General features: G+C 33.2%; 1 protein-coding gene across 1 annotated transcript; it reads right to left on the bottom strand.

Annotated features, from left to right (window-relative positions):
- Positions 1 to 1247: 1247 nt before the first annotated feature.
- On the bottom strand, positions 1248 to 4516 carry LOC133034853 (auxin efflux carrier component 5-like). Its single transcript, XM_061110309.1, has 5 exons — positions 3628 to 4516; positions 3119 to 3204; positions 2876 to 3033; positions 1590 to 1666; positions 1248 to 1467 (listed from the first exon to the last, which is right to left on the bottom strand). The coding sequence occupies exons 1-5, from the start codon at positions 4350 to 4352 to the stop codon at positions 1383 to 1385; spliced, it is 1131 nt and encodes a 376-aa protein (XP_060966292.1). The 5' UTR covers positions 4353 to 4516; the 3' UTR covers positions 1248 to 1382.
- Between the last annotated feature and the right edge of the window lie 15097 nt (positions 4517 to 19613).

Raw genomic sequence — 19613 nt, 5'->3', positions numbered from 1 at the left:
TCTTTAGATGGAATTTGCTGTTATGAACAGAATGAGTGAGGAGCTCGGGGATCGAGACCCTATATTTATAGGTGAGATACTCCATCAGTATCTGCGCCACATTAATTGTCAGAATAATTTGACAATTAATTCAGGAAATCAAATCGGGTAATAAATATAGAAATTTGACCATATATAGAGTATTACGTAATTGATTTTTTCCAGATTAAATGAATATAAAATATTCATTTATCACAAAATCAATTATTTATTTTATTTCCTTAAATAGAAATATTCTAATAAGAATGAGATAGAGATTGAGAGAGAATGAGAGAAATTGAGAGAGAATGAGATAGAGAACGAGAGAGAGGGAGAAAGAAAATTTCAGAAAAAAATAGAAGAAAGGAGCTGCTTCGTGGCCAATGTAATATATACTTTTACCGGCGCAGTGAAATGCGCCAATAAAAGTGGTTCATTTACCCTAAATCAAAACGAACCGTTTTGATTATTACTTTTGCTGGCACAATATAATGCGCCGGTAAAAGTGGTTCATTTACCCTAAATCAAAACAAACCGTTTTGATTATTACTTTTGCCGGCCCAATAATGCGCCGGCAAAAAGTACCTCCACCTACCAACAAATTCAATGTGGAATTTTCCCTCCAATTTTTTTTTCCAGGCGGTCAAGATTGCCCCCAATTTTCGGATAGACTTTTACCGGCACATTTGTGCGCCAGAAAAAGCCAAAGGGACGTGGGAACATTCTCGCGCCTTTTGGCAGTTCATTTTAGATCTTTCACCGGCGAATATTTAATAATACGCAGGTATTAACAACTTTTGGCGGCGCAATAATGCGCCGAGGCAAAAGTTATGACTGAGTCAAAGTAGAGAAATTCAGCATTTTATTTATGCTGTCAGCTTTTATACCAGCGCGTTTGACCAAATGCGCCAGGAAAAGTATTTTTTCTTGTAGTAAAAACAGATGGTCCAATTGGTAACTTTTGCCTAACACAAGGTTCAAAATAATTTTTAGCTATTACTTATTTACCCAAAATTATGATGTATGTTGTAATGGAACAAAAACGTAAGCCTTCACGTTAATTTATAATGTATTAATTATTACATTAAGGGCTCGTTTGGAACGCCGTATTAGGTCGTATTGTATTGTATTATATTATATTGAATTGGATTATATATCATATTTTTATATAATACTATGTTAAACTTTAATTTATACTAAAATATTATATATTTAGGTGTCCATAAAAGTTAATACCACATATAGTTTTACATAAAAATATTACATAAAATACAATTCAATATAATACAATACAATACGACCTAATACGGCGTTCCAAACGAGCCCTAAGAGAAAAATGGAATTTAACCAAATTAATTAATCAACTATAGAAAATGCAAATGTAACACATCTAGACCGATATAAAAAGCTATGAGCACTGGAACAGACACCATCGTCCCAAAGATAACCCTGCAATAATAAAAGAAGAAGTGTTTTAGTATAATTTTAATAATCTTATTTATTTATTTATTTCTTATTTTAAAATTGGGAATAAATTATATTCTCTTCAGAAGTTTTTTAAGCTAACTTACGCTGTGCTGAGTACTTCAGCATGCAATCCGTATTCTTTGGCAAAGATAAAAGATGCAATCGCTTGTGGTAGTGCTGACTGAAAAGAAAAATAATAAATAAATAAGTTCATATATATATCAATATACACCGCACAATAAAAATTAGGATTTGTGTCTTTCCAAATTTTAACATATATATACAAAAGTGCCTAGAATCATTTCTTTTAGGATGTCTGAGAAAACTTACAATCAATTTTACTAGTAAGATGTCTGAGGTGGACAGAAATTCGGGTTAAATATATGACATAATGAAAGCTATATATATATTTACTTATTCTATTACCACCAAATTAAAATCAACTAATTGACCATCTTTATTTAAAAGTAGTCCCATCTATTTCAATGTAATTTATATGTACACATCTTTACTATATTAAAAAACACACACTGCTCCTAGTTGACTTGAGATCTAGTCAGTATATACGAAAGAAGTAGTATGTATGAGTATGAGCCGTGCAAACCCATCGAAATAAGAATCTACTAACTTTATTTTGCATATTAATTCAAAACCTCTTTTTTATATTCTTTTATTATCAGTAATCTACAAAAGCTGTTTTGGCAGCTGCTATTAATTATTCTCAATTACTTTCCACACAAGAATAAAAAAGTCAAGCCACTAATACTCGTGTTACTAAACTTTATTTGAATTTAATAGTAATAGTGCTGATATTAATTAATTATAGAAAATTGCTAAATGCAGATTAAACTGACATAAGTGATTAGCGATTACGTACACAAAGTCAAAAAAATTCAATTCCAAAATAATACATTCTAAAATTTTTTAAATTTAATCACAACAAAATTTATAATTTAAAAAAATTATAACTAATTATACATAATATATTATTACTTAATAAAATTAATGGAGACTATTAGTTACAAAAATCAAAATTCATTGTGAGTAAATGTGTTTTTAGTCCATGTTATTGTGACTAAAATTAAATAATTAGTAACAACTTGTAATATTATTATATTTTATTATAAATAATTTTTTATTCTGACTTAAAATTAAATTTAGTTACAAAAAAAAATTTATATTATTACTAAAACTATTTTTGTAGTGATATATAAATATCGAGATGATATGGCATTTTCCACAAATAAAATCAGTAGAGAGAATTTTATAATGTTTTAAACAAAGATCACCCTTAATAAATTCAAATAAAGACCTTAATGGTGATCTAATTAATATTTCTTCTTTTTAGATTAAAGCATTAATATAATATATAGTTTAATTAATCTAATACCTGAACGATAGCTACACGTAGAATATCACCATGCAAGCCGGCGGCAATACATCCGATAGCCATAGCGGCGGGTCCGGCAATAAACCTCAATACCATTCCAAACACTGTTAATCTCAACCCACATGCAATTATCTTTTTTTGTAGCGCCATGAAGATCCCTACATGTTATTTACATATTAGCCATTAATGTATGTTAATTAATTAATTTATTATAACATCACGTATAATTATATAAGTACGTACCCATACTAAACATGGCAGTGCCTGCCCCAGCTTTTGACATGATCGATATGGACCCTTCAATTATGCTTGGCATCTTAATATGACACCTGTACAATGTTCCAAACAAAAATATATTAATACGTAGACATTATAAAATTAAGCTATATATTTAGCAAAAATATTATTTAATTTGTACATATATAATATATATTTTAATAGTTCATTGTCAAAACCATACAAAAAAATAAATAATTTGTTGTAATAAAATAATATTCTAGATAAATTTCGCACGCCAATGTTAAACATACTCCAATAATAGATAAATAAATAAAATTATATATCTATTTTTGTTCACATTATTTCTACAGAAAAAAAAGTTGCACTACACATTTCAAAGTTTGAGAGGGCCTATAAAACCATACCCACTAGACACATGCATTTGGAAAAGAAAAAAAATATTGACAAAAGAATATATATATGTGATCACCAATTATTTTACTCTTGTAAAGATACTATATCTTATATTATACCTGCTGGCGATGATAGCCCAAATAAGGCCAATGAATACCGCATAAGAGTTGGGGTTCATAGCCACTTTAAACCCCACAACCTTAATCAACGACCAGTAAGACTGTGGAGTATCACTACTACTACTTTTATCACCAACACACTCTTCCACCGCGTTTATTTCCAAATCCTTTGTGGTAGCAGCAGTCACCCCATTATCATTCAAATCAGCAACGACACTAATTTTTTTGTCGTTTGACGAAATATCAATCCCGGCCGTACGGTAACACTCGAGCACAATCAAAAGAAGGGTCATCCAAATGATGGCTTGTACGACAGAAGACTGAACGACAATATCAACACCTATTTGACCGTACATGGCTTTCATTAGAGGCACTCCAACGACAAGAGAATTTGTCAAAGTGCACAAAGAAAAGCTTGTAATGGACCAAGCATAGCTGCCTTTGTTACTCAACTTGGCCCAAAAGGCCAAGATCACAACAATGATCACCTTCGATATAGCATCGGCTGCTATGAACCGATAGTTCCACTTGAAAGGGTCGACGTGGGCTGTGAAATCGAATGTGTAGAGGGGAAGAGTGAAGAAACAAACGAAACGATTTATAGCACCACACTGGTCAGGAGTGAAAATTTTCCACCATTTCACTGACCCATAACCTAATATTAAGGCCACGTAGAGTGGAGCCGTGGCTTCCACCACCTTGTAAACATCTTCCCACTTTATCATGAGTTTTTGGCTATGCTACCGATTAAAAACAGTATATATGATAGGTAGTAACAAAAAGGAAGAAGAAAAGAAGAAAAGAAGAAGAAGCGAAAAGGTTTTTTCTTTCTTATTTTTACGTACGTTTGAGAAATATTGTCGAGCAAACAAGAAAATGTAGTTTGTTGTGATATTTTCAGCTCTATTTATACTTGCTCGAATTTGAATTAATGGTATGATTTAAATCAGAATGGGGCACTCAAGTCAAGTGGGCTAATCCCTTTTGACTGGAAGTTTCGTTAAATAATAGATTAATTAGTAAAAGTTACAAATGACTATATAAAATTATTATTGAGGATATTAAATAAATTAGTTAATGGTTACGTACGTGTACGATTTTATGCGTACTTGGTTGGGTTGTTGAAACCGGACATGTGTAATATATATAAGTTAATTTGGATTTGGCTTTGTATTGTTATTTGAGGATCACTAGTTCTTAGCACCTCTAAATGTCCAGTATTGTAATTGTGTAGTAATATTATTTAAAAATTATTATATTATACTATATGAGACTTTATAATTAATTGGACCAATAACTATATTAACACATAAAAAGGTGCTACGCTCTACTTGTACTTTTTAGCATTTCTCCAAACTTTTACATTTAGTGATATACAGGGCGGGCCCTAGGCATAGGCGGGCTAGGCCTGTGCCTATGACTCACAGTTTTTGGGAGCGTAAAATAAAAAATAAAATTTTTTATTAAGTTTTTATTTAAATAAAATTAAATGTATTAAATACAATAAATGTTTATAGTTTAATTGATTAGGGTGTATGATATATTATGAGTATTGCTATTGGGCACCAGTGGTGTCTAGCACTCTTAAGACGTGTCGCCTTGCGATTGGCTAGCGATACTCCCTAAAAGCTATTATATTAAACTATATGAGACCTGGTACTTAATTAGACCAATAGTGATATTAACACGTAGGAGGGTGCTTGGCACCACTAGTGCCTTTTAGCATTTCTGATATACTATACAATGTTATGGGTTCAAATCCCATAACACTCATTTTTAATAATTTTTTATAAATATTTTTGAGAGTGAGAGCCCAAAAGTCTAAGTCAGCTTAGAGCATCTCTAATAGTAAAATTTTAAAAGGATGCTTGGTGAGGTGGACATATTATTATGTGGAAAAATATTGAGATGTTATACCATTGGAGAGAAAAGATGTCATTCCAGAAATTTACATGGATGTTGTGGCATTGATGCTATTCATTTTTTTTAATAAAAAAATTGAAACCAAAAAGTTATTGTAGCTAAAAATTAGGATATATATTAAATAATAATGTGTGATATCATAATTATAGCACTTTTAAAGAGTGCTATACATTGGAGTATTTTTAAAAGTAAGACTGCCAAAAATGATGCGTAAGAGAGATAAAATAAGATATTATATTTTATTAGATAATGTGTGTAAATTTTTAACATCCTTAAAAGATGCTACTATTGGAAATGCATGGTAATATTTTGGAGAATGCCTGATGATGAGATGGAAAGCTTAGGTGGAAAATTATAGGGATGTTATACCATTGGAGATAAAAAATTGCTATTCTTAAAATATACATGGATGCCACACAATGACATTGATGCTATGTTTTTTTTTACAATAAAAAATTAAAAGTGTAATATATATTATAGTTTAATAAAGAAAAAAAATTATATATATAATAATGTGTGATATCATAATTATAGCATATTTGATAGGTATTATACCATTAGAATATTTTTAGAAGTAAAAGTGCCAAAAATGAAGTAGAAGAATGATAAAATAAAATTTTATATTTTTGGATGATGTGGAGATATATAACACCTTTAAAAAATACTACCATTAGAGATGCTCTTAGGTCAATATATGGTCGATCCTTGTGATATATTCTCTCTAAACTTTTTATACTATTATAAATTTAAATGGTTTAATTTATGAGGAAATTACATTTAGTATGAGATTTTAAAAGTTCTTATGATAAATATGGCACATTTAAGTTTGGCCAATTTATATGGTATTTTTTTGTTTTTAGGTTTTTTTATAGTATTTGATATGCCATATATATGTAATTAGGTTTCTAAATCCCATATTTAATGTTTTTATTTGTTTAGAAAGTTTTATGTGTCATTGATACCGAAAAAGTCACCGGAGTTTGCTACCGGTGCCGGAAAAGTCACCGGAGTAGCGGTCGGTGCCGAAAAATTCGTCGGAGTTGCTGCCGGCGCCGGAATATTTGTCGGAATTAGCATTGTCGCCGGAAAAATCACTGAAAAATCACCAAGAAACCGGTTTCTTGAAGTCTAAGAAACCGGTTTCTTGGTGATTTTTCCGTTGACAATGCCAATTCTGACAAATTTTCTGACGTTAGCAGCTACTCCGGCGACTTTTCCGGCATCGACAGTAAACTTCAAAAAAGTCACCAGAACTGGCATAGTCGCCGAAAAATTACCAAGAAACTGGTTTTTGGTTTCTTCATGAGGAAACCAATTTTTTGGTAATTTTTCCGGTAATTTTTCTGACGACAATGGCAATTCTGACGAGATGTTTTAGCGTTGGTAGCAACTCTGACGACTAATACACCGGTAGCTACTCCGGTGACTTTTTCAGTACCGACAGTAAACTCTGGGAAATTCGTCAGAATTGGCATTGTCGCCGAAAAAATTATCAAAAAAATCACCAAGAAACTGGTTTTTTTCTGTTTCTTGGTAATTTTTTTTGTATTTTTTTTTCTCTATTTGGTTGATTGATGAAACTGGTTTCAATTATTTTCAATGTATATCATTTTTGTTTTGTTTTCATAATCTTTTATTATTGTTGTGTAACAAAATTAGTTCCTTGATGAAGAAACCACTTTCTTGGTGAAGAAACCAGTTTCTTGATGAAAAAATCACTTTCTTGGTGATTTTTCTAATAATTTTGCTGGCGACAATGTCAATTCTGACGACTTTTTTTACGCTAGCAATAACTCCGGCGATTTTTCCAACACCAGGAACTACTCCGGTAACTTTTTCGGCACCGACATCAAACTCCAGAATAGTCGTCGGACTTGGCATTGTCACCGGTAAAATTACCGGAAAAATCACCAAGAAACCGGTTTCTTGATCAAGAACAGTTTCTTGGTGATTTTTCCAGCGACAATGCTAATTCTGACGACTTTTTTGGCGCCGGCAGCAACTCCGGTGACTTTTCCGGTACCGACGGCTACTCCAACGACTTTTCCGGTGCCGGCAGTAAACTTCGATGACTTTTCCAGCAAAAGTGACAACTTCGGCAATCATTATAGTTTTATTTATTTTATTTTTTTAAAAAAATAAATATGAAGGGAATTTTAATATTTTTTATGGTAATTTAATTAAGTTTTTATTTTTTATAAATTTTAAATTCAGATTTCTTTTTAATGTTTTATATGATTTTTTTTTTAGAAAAAAAACCATATTTTTAGTTTGATTGGTTAGATAATGCTATATTTAGTAGCATTTACTTTTTATGGCATATTTATCATAACCTTAATAATTTTTCCCATATTTTTGAAAATAGCCCTTAATTTATAGACTCTTGTTCAATCTTACTAATAAAAGTCTATCGTTTGGACACGATGTAGTACATGTTAGTTCGGGAACATAATTTAGTAAATATCAAAATTTAAGAGGTACATTTTAATATATGAACAATTTTTTATTGATAAAATTAAATAAAATTAGATAGAATTCTTGAATCAACAATCTCAATAATTTACAAAATTTTTTAACGATTCTAAAAATTTAAAAAAAAAAAAATTAGCCTATATTATTGAATAATTGGCCAAGCCTATAATACATATTTATGCTACATATTTGTGAGTGCATATATAAATGTAAAAGGTAATTGCTTTCGTAAGGAGCGATTATGAAGTCCAGCGAATGTTCCACTAATCTTTGCAGAATAAAGAGTTTTGTTTATTAGTTTAATAATTTCTTCAATAAGAAAATAGTAAAAATACTTGATTTTAATTGTATCCTACGGTGCATGTGATAAGAACGTGCATAGTCTGAAAATGAAAATCCACTAACAAATACTTGCCCACAGAAAAAGAATAATTCTCAGGATGAAATCATGCATGTTGCCAGTTACATACATTTTTTATTTAAAACATGACCGCATTTAATATAAATAATGTTAATCAATGTTGGGCCATCAAACGTTTGATAACTTGTCTAGGTAAGATAATTCTCCAGCAAAGTAAGAATTCAAAAGACATTATTTAGAGCGTCTGTAAAAGTATTCAGCAAACTTCTGGACAATTAACTCTGTATCATGCTCATTAATTACAAGATCCCACAATATTAGAATTTAATTCTTAAGATATCGCCTCCGGATTGTATTTTCTCAGTATTGAAATATAGTAATTGGGTATTAAATTAGAGAAATGCTAAAGGGCACCAATAGTGCATAACATCCTCTTATGTGTCAATCTCGCTATTGCTCCAACTAAGTATCGGGTACCATATAATTTAATATAATAGTTTTTAAAAAGTATCGCTAGCCAATCGCAACGCGACATATCGAGAAGGTGCTAGGCACCACTGGTGCCTAATAGCAATGCTTATTAAATTAATGTGTCTTTATTATCCTTAATTGTAAGATACGAATTGGATAGCTATTAATATGGTGTGGCATCTACATCAGCATACAATCGTCACCTCATGGGTCGGGCTCCACCAAATAGGTCCAAATCAATATATTATTTGTATTTACCCTATCAGTCGGCAAAGTGAAAACGAATAAGAACCATATCACTATATATATATATATATATATATATATATATAAGAGCACCAACCCATGCAAATTGTCGAAATCTCATTCCTCAATTGCTCATGAAAATTCTAAGGTTCGAACACTTCTATATATCCCAAGGCTTTTCCCGTCTTAGCATAATAATATTAGCTCGTGGACAAAAACTCATTAATGCTCCAACCACATAAAAAATTTAGCATTATTTATCTATTACTTTATCTTTCGTTTATATTTTATCGGTTACTAAAGATTTGGGTTAAAATTTTGGTGCTTTGATTGAGAGTTGACAGAAGCAGTGATACCATGAAAGGTTGCATACTGCAACCATGGTACTCACCCTAAACAGAACTGTCGGCCGTGATGGAGATGCTCTTATGGGCAACGTAGATCTTGCATCCAGGCGAAGACAGTAGTCGATGGAGATCCAACAGAAGCAACAAAGCATCCTGCGAAAAAGACTAAACGAAATGAAATGTACGTTGATGAAAATCTCATCAATGAGGGACAGGAGGAAGGTCCCGAAGACGAAGATGATGGGAAAGAAAAAGATGATGAGCGATATTATTACGAGCCAGATCCCGCAGTCATTGAAATGGCCAAAGAACTCGCCGAAACCAAGCTAAAACTGGTGGCACAAGAAGAATTTTCTCCCCAAATGCAAGCCACCTTGGCAAGACTCACTACAAGAAAGCCTAGTTTTACCGGCGCAATTGGTCAATTACGCCAGCAAAAGTTGTCAGCATAAATGAATTGCTGAACTTCATATTGGATTCAGCAATAACTTTTACCGGAATGAACCGCTAAATGGCGAGAACACATGTCCACTTCTGTAAGGCTTTTGCCGGCGCAAAATTGCACCGGGAAAAGTTAGCAAATTTTGGTGAGAATCTTGATCGCCCACGTGAAATTTTGGGGGAAAAAATCCCGCGTGGAAAGTGGTGGTAGGTGGGATTACTTTTACCGGCGCATTAACGAAACGGTGGGTTTAAGTTTAGGGTTATATGACCACTTTTTCCGGCGCAATTCAATGCGCCGATAAAAGTGTTCATATATGCCCCTTCGACGAGCAGACCCCATTTCCTTTTTTTTTTCAGAATTTTTTTTTTCTCTCAATTCCTCCTTCATCCCTCTCTTTCAATCTCACTCATTCTCACTCAATCTCACTCAATCTCACTCAAACTCTCTTAATCCCTCTCATTACTCTCAAAATTTTTGATTTTTTTTTTAGAAAAAAAATCACCACCGGCAGCCACACCACCACCGTCTGTCGGCCACCACCACCGTCCGCCAATAGCCACCACCGCACACCACCCGAAGCCCCACCTCCTCTTATTTGTGGAAGGTATTTTTTAATTTTTTATTTTTAATTTTTTTTTTTTTTGAAGTGTCACTACAACAATTTATGTTATTAGCGGCGGACTTATTAGCGGCGGGCACTCTCCGCCGCTAATAACAGGGGTATTAGCGGCGGAGAGTGGGGTCCGCCGCTAATAGTGGGCAAAATTTTTTTTTTTTGAAGAGTATTAGCGGCGGGCAGTCCGCCGCAATTGCTCCGCCGCTAATACTAGTAGCGGTGGGCCCGCCGCTATTAGTATTAGCGGCGGAGGCGACCGCTAATACTCCGCCGCTAATAAATGGGCGGGATAATTCCCGCTCATGTATTTCAAACTATTAGCGGCGTACTATTAGCGACGGGGGTCCGCCGCTAATAGTATTTTTTTTTTTAAATTTAATACTATTAGCGGCGGACCCCCGCCGCTAATAGTCCGCCGCTACACATATTATAAATACGCCCATCAGCCCCACTTCTCCAACTTTTCTTTCCATTTCAAAATTTAAAAACCCTTCAACCCCTCTTCCCCCCCAAATCCGAGCTTCCCCATCAGCCCCACCCCGAAGCACCCCACTCGGCGCACCACCATCCCGACGCACTCCGACGCACCAACAGCACCATCCCCACGCACCACCGGCTTTTTAGTAAGTTTTTTTTTTTAATTTTACATTTGTATATAGTTTTAGGTTTTAGATTTGTATTTGTATGCATATCTTTGATTTAAAATCTGGGTATATATTTATGTTTAGATCGGATTTTTTTTTGTTTTTGTGATAGATCTGTATATGTATATTGTGTATTTGGGTGTATAATTAATAATATGTGTATATGTATATATTATTTGGGTATTAATTTTTTATTTTTTTGTATATATATATATTGTATTATATAATTTATTTCTGTATATATATATTAATTGATATATATATTTTCTGTGTATTTATATAATTTATTTGGGTATTTATTATTTTATTTATTTATATATTAACTGTATATAAATATTTGTGTCTATATATATTCACTGTATATATATTTTTTATGTTTTATTTGGGGATAAATATATTTTATTTGTATATTAATTGTTTTATATTAGTATATATTTTCACTGTATATATATATTAATGAGATATATTTTTAAAATATAATTTATTTTTTTTGTATATTATATATATAATATATATTTTTTATGTTTATATATATGTAAATTTAATATATATAATTTTAGTGAGTGTAAATACTAAATAAATATATTTTGTAAAATTTATATATTTATTTTATTGTTGAAACCAATCCCTCAAACTCAATCAACGGTGCCTCCCCAACCAACTACTGAAATGATGAGCACTGTGGCAGATATATTCTCAGCTATGCGTGCCACTTGGGGGGGTAATTTGACGCCTGAACAACGTGCCCAAATATTTAACCCACGTTTTGACAATTTCATTCAAACGTATAGTCAGTCGCAGTCGCCTGGTGGTTCGTCTTCTCAGAGTCATGCCGCTCCTCCGGAACAGCAACAACAACCTCCTTCGCAACCACAATTTCAGCCTTGCTCGCAACAACAATTCCAAAATTTTTCACAGCAGCAATTTGAAAATTTTTTGCAGCAGCAACCCCAATCTTTTCCTCAGCAGTTTCCTCAGCAGCAACAACAGTCTGCTCCGCCAATGGGAAATCAGTTCTTATACCGAACACCGTCAGAGTCTCCTCCGCTCGGCTCAAACTTTGCTGATTTTGGATTATTTGGGAGTTCATCGCAGGAGAACCAATTTTTTTCAACTCCCATTTTCAACCAAGCTGAGCTCGGTAATTTAACGCTGGGTTTATCATCAGACCAAGCGTATGTGCCTTCTCCGCCACGGGCTTCGGGGACTCGTACCGAAAATAATCCAGATCAAGACTTCATAATTAGAGACCTGAATGAAGATGTTAATGAATAATTTATTTATGTTTTGTAATAATTTAGTTTAATTTTGAGACAATATTTTATTAGGATTAATATGTTAAAGTTAATTACTTTGGAGACAATTTTAAATTATTAATAAATTTTATTAAATTGTTTTAATTATATTAATTAGATTTATTTATTAAATATTCGTATAAATAATTAATTATTTATTTATATATAAGATTAATATATATTTATTATTATTTATTATTTATAAATATTTATTATTTTTTTTTATTCTAATGGGTATTAGCGGCGGAGCAATAGCGGCGGGACCCCGCCGCTATTGCCCTTTGTCAGTCTCGAAACACGAAACTGACAAAGGGCAATAGCGGCGGGATCCCGCCGCTATTGCTCCGCCGGTATTAATATTATTAGCGGCGGACCCTGTTTTTGGCCGCTAATACTATTAATAGCGGCGGACCAATAGCGGCCGAGGTCCGCCGCTATTACCCTTTAGCGGCCAGAAATGAGACTAATAGCGGCGGAGAGGTCCGCCGCTATTAGTGTTAAATGTTGTAGTGTGTTTATATATAGGTATGGATTAGTGTAATAATGTGTATGTATATGTGTTTATTAGTGTACAGATGTGTATATGTATGTAACTCTGTATGTATGTGTATCTATGTTAATGTGGGTATAAATGTATATATGTGTATAAATATATGTATGTATGTATATGTATGTGTATATATGTGGGATTATGTATATATGTGTATGTATGTATGTGTATGTGGATGTGTGTGTATGTATATATGTATGTATGTGTTTGTTTGTGTATGTTGGTGTATGTATATATATATGTATATGTGTATGTGGGTGTATGTATATATGTATATGTGTATGTGTATGTGGGTGTATGTATATATATGTATATGTGTATATATGTGTATGTGAGCGTATATGTAAATATGTGTATATACGTATGTGTTTATGTGTGTGTGTGTATGTATGTGTATGTGTTTATGTGTGTGTGTATGTATGTGTATGTGTATATATGTAATGTTTAAGTGTAAGTGTATGTATATATATTTATGTGTGTATATGTATGTTGATATTTTAATTGGGTTTTATTTTTATGAAATTAGGTCTCGTTTACTGGCCCGAAGCACCGCTTCCTGCTTGTTGTTGTTACTTTTGGACTGCTTCAGGTTTTTTTTTTCTTTATATTAGCATTGTAAATTTAATAGTTTTGTTATAAGTTAGTATGTCTATCCATGTTAGTGAAGTAGGTTCTGTGATAAAATACTGCAGTCTGATCGGTGGTGTGATTTATTGTTTTTCATATGTTGTTATGGAAAGTTTGTTTGTGCTATATTCATAGGTTTTGAAAATTTTGGGTTTACGCTTTTTAAGCTGTTATGCTGCCCAAATTTTGGTAGATAGTTAAATAATTTAATTTTTGATTTAAATAAATTAAATAAAAATTTGTTAAATAATATATATCATAAAATGTCAAAAGTATGCAAAAAAAAAATATTTTAAATTTATAAACTTTATAATATTTAATTTAAATAAATAAAATAAAAAAATATAAATTAGTATATATTAAAAAATATAATAAGTAATCTAAATATTTGTTTTAGTAATCTTTAATTTAAATAAATAAAATTGAAAATTATAAATTAGTATATATTATAAAATATAATAGGTAATCAAAATATATTTTTTTTATTTTAAAAAATTTGTATTCTTTAATTTAAATAAATAAAATTAAAAATTAAAAATTAGTATATATTATAAAATATAATAGGTAATCAATTTTTTTTTTTTAAAAAAATTTAATCGTTAATTTAATTGAATAAATGTGAAAATTATAAATTACTATTTATTGTTTAATTTTAAAAAGTAAGTAAGTGATATTATCAACTTTAAAAAGGTTGTAATTTTTAAGTTAAATAAATAAAATAGAAAATTATAAATAAATATTTATTACAAAATTGAAAATGTAAGCAAATGATAGTTTGAAGATTAAAAAGTTTGTAATTTGTAATTTAAATAAATAAAATAAAAAATTATAAATTAATATTTATTATAAAATTTAAAATGTAATGAAGTGATATTTATAAATTTTATAATATTTATACTTATAATTTAAAAATAAAATAAAATAAAATTTTAAAGTAATTGTAAGAATTTAATCTAATTATCATAAAGTAAGTGTAATTATAAAGTAAGTACAAATGAGCATAAGATATTAAAATAGCATAAAATTAAATTTTTATTATCTTTTCTTGATCTCTTTGGTTATACACCAAAGATATGATAGAACAATTGTATTTATATTTGTATTATCACATAGTGATAATTTATTTTTTTTTTAATTTTACACATGCACGAAATACCTTAGACCCGTTTGGAGAGGCTGAGTCAGTAAGCACTCTTAAATACGCTTCTCCAAATTATCCAGGACTGTTTGTCCGCATGGATAGTTTGGGCTTGTTTTAGACTTATAGTATGATCTATTGCTTATTTGATTATTTCATTAGTAGATATTTTGGTACGTCTTCTTACACGTTCTTGTAAGTCGGCAAACTTAATTACTACAAATTTGCTAACTTATAAGAACTGTGGGGAGGTGCTGCCGAAATTTTTACAAAAATAAATAATCTTAAGAGCGTAGATTGTACTATATGTATATTACAAACCTGAATGGGATAGGTTCTTTACCCTTTTAGTAATGGAGTGAGAAGGTGGATTAGGACACTTGCACATTTTCTTGTTTGTTTTTAAATTTTTTTTTTTGTTAATTACTTCATAGTGGAAGATGCCTACCAACCGAAGTTGGATGAAGGGGCACCGGCGCTCTGCAGAGTTTTGAAGTGGCGTTGACGAGTTCGTTGCAGTAGCAACGAACCACATGAATTCTGACGGATTAGCTCGATGCCCATGCATGCGGTGTTTGAATGTGAATTTCCACAGACCTGCAACTATAAGGGTTCATTTAATTGTCAGCTGGATCCAACCTTCGTACAATCCCTGGTATTTCCACGGGGAGACTTTTTCTCAGCCCGCAGTTGAACTTCCTGAAAATGACGAAGAGGAAATGGCAGATGTATTGGCGGACATGTTAAGAGGGGACCCTGGGTTTGATGAATCTGCTAACACTACTGATTCTTTCAATGAACCCCCTATCAATGACAACAACAAGTTTGATGACTTGTTTAAGGAGATGGAGGCTGAGTTATATCCAGGTTGCAAAAAATCAGCCCTCAATGCACTGGTAAAGCTTATGCACTGTAAGGTTTTGAATAGGTGGAGTAACCACTCTTTTGATATGTTGCTGTCCATCTTGATTGATCTATTTCCAGAGGGGACAAAATTACCGAAGTCGCATTATGAGTCGAAGATGCGATTGCGCAATCTAGGTTTGGGTTACGACTTAATAGATGTGTGCAAGTATAATTGTGCTATTTTCTGGAAGGAGAATGAGAAGAAGGAGTTTTGCCATGTATGTGGCGAATCACGATGGGTGAAAAGAAAGTATAAGGGGAAAAAAGTTCCTCACAAAGTTATGCGTTACTTCCCACTCACACCGAGACTAAAACGATTATATTGCTCAAGACACACTGCGGAGGATATGCGGTGGCATTACTAGCAGAGACCAAAAGAAGACGGTGTGCTTAGGCATCCTGCGGATGCTGAAGAATGGAAGTAGTTTGACCGCCTTCATCCGTCTTTTGCTATTGAACCTAAAAATGTCAGACTGGGATTGGCGACTAACGGTTTTAATCCATTTGGCAACATGAGCAACTCTTACAGCCTGTGGCCAGTTATTTGTGTCCCATATAATTTGCCATCGTGGAAGTGTATGAGTTCTGAATCGTTGTTGTTGGCCTTATTAATTACAGGTCCATCATCTTCTGGGAAAGACATAGATGTATTCATGAGACCGTTAATTGATGAACTGAAACAGTTGTGGGAGACGGGTGTTGAAACCCGAGATGCCTACAACGGAACTGTGTTTTCAATGCGTGCGGCAGTGTTGTGGACAATAAATGATTTTCCTGCTTATGCTCTAATGTCTGGTTGGAGCACAAAAGGGTATATGGCGTGTCCCACTTGCAATAAACATACTCCTTCCATTGGCCTTAATAGTAAGATTGGATATGTTGGCCACAGGCGTTTTCTCGAAATGAGTGATCCGAGAAGAAGAAGCAAAAAGTATAATGGTAAGCCTGAGAAGAGAGAACCACCTCCTGTATTGACGGGGGATGATATTTTATCTCAATTAGACCGAATTCCATTGAGTTTTCCTGGAAAACACAAACAGTTCGGGGGTGTGAAACAGAAGCGTTCTAGTGAAGAGCTAAATTGGTCTAAAAAAAGTATTTTTTTTGAGCTCGAGTACTGGAAGTCAAAGTCCTTTACGACATAATCTTGATGTAATGCACATTGAGAAAAATGTGTGTGACAGCTTAGTAGGTACTCTTCTAAGTATCGACGGGAAGTCAAAGGATACTGACAAGGCGAGAATGGATTTGCAAGACTTGCAAATACGACGTGAGTTGTGGTTGTATGAAGACCGAAATGGGAAGTGGAAAAAGCCTCCAGCTAGTTACACACTTAGTGTTCAAGAACGGATTGAATTTGCAGACTTCATAAAGTTTGTACGATTTCCGGACGGTTTTGCAGCAAACTTAGACAAAAATGTAAATTTGGATACGGGCAAGATTTCCGGGCTCAAATCACATGGTTGTCATGTGTTGTTACAACATTTACTACCGGCAGGTATCCGTAAGTTCTTGAAAAAAGAAATCCGGGACACAATCATTGAGCTGTGTGTGTATTTCAAACAATTATGCTCAAGAACACTTAATGTTTCAGATTTAGAAAAAATGCAAACAAATTTTTCCACCGTCTTTCTTCGACATAATGGTTCACGATGTTATGCATCTCCCTAAAGAAGCTATACTAGGTGGACCAGTGTAGTACAGGTGGATGTTTCCCATTGAGCGGTCAATGTCTGTGTATAAGCAATATGTCAAGAATCGTGCCCGTCCGGAAGGCTCTATTGCTGAATCTTTTGTGGTTAATGAGGCATTAACCTTTTGCTCAATGTACTTTCGAGAAGTGGAAACTCGATTCAACCGTCCTGACCGGAACAATGACATTGTCCAAAACATGCCAACTTGACAATTTTCTGTATTCAAGCATGTTGGCCGACCCCTCGGTACGAGGACAGTCGACACCTTACCCATGCAAAGCAAGCGTAAGGCGGAGTGGTACATTTTGAATAATTGCACAGCGGTTGAGCCGTATATCAAGTAAGTATAAATTCCATAAACACAAACACACAATAGTCGACTTCATCTAAAAAATTCTTAACTTACTAAGTGCATTATATTATATAGTGAGCACAAGGAGTTGCTTCAAACAAGGAGTGTAGGCAATATTGAAAAAGTGCAAGAGACTGAGTTCCCTGAATGGTTCAAAACTCGAGTAAGCCTTGTTGCCTCTCAATACTCTTAATCTTGTTCTCAATAACTGTTAAACTTTTCTTAATTTAATATTTTTTCTGATATGTAGATTAATGAACTACGGTTGAGCAACCAGGGTGCAGTATCAGATGAGTTGTATGCTATCGCTAACCCAGCGAATGCACCAATTTATTTTTATCCAGGGTGCATAGTGAACGGTATTAAATTTTTGGTCAAGGAAAGGGATGATAACCGCAAAACACAAAATAGCTATGTTATGGTGCCCGGTGAAGATGGACAAAATTTTTACGACACACTTGAAAAAATTATGGAGTTCCCTTATTTAAAAGACTGCAGTGTTCTCTTATTTTTGTGTAAGTGGTTTGACACTAACAGGAGTAGAATGGATAGTGACGATGTTATTACTAGCATTTGCGTCAACCGACAGTGGTACCGAAATGAACCGTTCATACTTGCATCTCAAGCAAAATTGATCTATTACATTCCTGATTTGAAGAACGGTAAAGACTGGCTGATTGTAAATGAGTACATACCGCGAAATGTTTGGGACTTCCCGGAAACTGATGGGGAGACACCCATTGTACAGGAAAACAATTCATCTGAAACCGAGTTCGTTGTTCAACTTCCACAGTTGGATGATGTTGACTATGTTCGCCATGATGTCGACCCAACTGAAGTTGCAAACATCCATCGTGTGAATTCACAGCCTCAACAATTAGATGGTTTCATTGTCGATGATGACAACGAGGGTCTAAATACCGAAGAAGACAACTCCTTAGAATTAGAGAGTGACAGTGATGATAATGCTGTATATGTAACTGATGATGAGGATGATAAATTGTAATTAAAATATTATTTTAAATAAAATAAAAATTACAACCCTTCTTCTTTAATATGTTTTCAATATGTTAGTTTATTTTAAATAAACAATATGTGTTGTATATGTAGTATGTCTACACCAGGTGGTAGCAGTTCGAAAAAGAAAGGGGTCAGAGGGAAATACAAAGGCAAGAATATTGAGGAGGAGCTCTCCAAAACACAATCTGCCAAGTTACAGACTGAGTTGCACGCAGAGACTGGCACCCCGTCGGCAAAAACGGAAAAAAATTCAACAATATGGCTAAATGGATGACTCGGATGTCTATCCCCATCAATAAATTCAAATGGGAAGATGTCAGTAGAGCTGACATCAATGCACTCTGGGATAGACTTGAGGTATGTTGTAATAATTTTTTTAATTTCTAAATTACTATACTCTTATTAAATTGTAATTAATGTATTAATGTGTAACTTTTTGCAGACCAAGTTTGTCCTCCCACGAGATAACCCTACATTCGTAGACTACGGTGAGTACGAGATGTCAAAGGGTTTACGTGACTGGAGGGCAGACTGCAAGAAAAAGTGGATACAAAACATTGAGGAGCTTGGACAGGAAAGGGCCGACATGTCACCTCCTGAGGGAGTAACTCAAGAGGTGTGGAGTGACTGCATCGCTTATTGGAGCACAGACAAACAAAAGGTACATTTTTTAAAATGTTTGATGTATAGTCAATAATAAATAATTAATTGTTAGAAAAATTATTAATTTCAGGCGAGAGCAGCGAAAAATAAAGAAAGTCGAGGTAAGATGAAACTCCAAGGAGGCTGGGGCTCCAAGCCTATTGTTTCACATGTTGTCGAGGGGGTAAGTTTATATTTAACTATCATTCATTTAAATTTTTCTAGTACAATAACAAT

This window comes from Cannabis sativa, chromosome 2 (assembly GCF_029168945.1).
Source record: "Cannabis sativa cultivar Pink pepper isolate KNU-18-1 chromosome 2, ASM2916894v1, whole genome shotgun sequence".
NCBI classification, from domain to species: domain Eukaryota; kingdom Viridiplantae; phylum Streptophyta; class Magnoliopsida; order Rosales; family Cannabaceae; genus Cannabis; species Cannabis sativa.
This window is presented reverse-complemented; position numbering and strand designations above follow the sequence as displayed.

Excerpts from the sequence above, each read along its gene's own strand:
- LOC133034853 (XM_061110309.1), bottom strand. The coding sequence starts at position 4,352 with ATGATAAAGTGGGAAGATGTTTACAAGGTGGTGGAAGCCACGGCTCCA. Across the intron at positions 3,034-3,118 it reads CACTGCCATGTTTAGTATGG|GGATCTTCATGGCGCTACAA; the intron begins GTACGTACTTAT and ends AATAACATGTAG. Across the intron at positions 1,468-1,589 it reads GCTGAAGTACTCAGCACAGC|GGTTATCTTTGGGACGATGG; the intron begins GTAAGTTAGCTT and ends TTATTATTGCAG.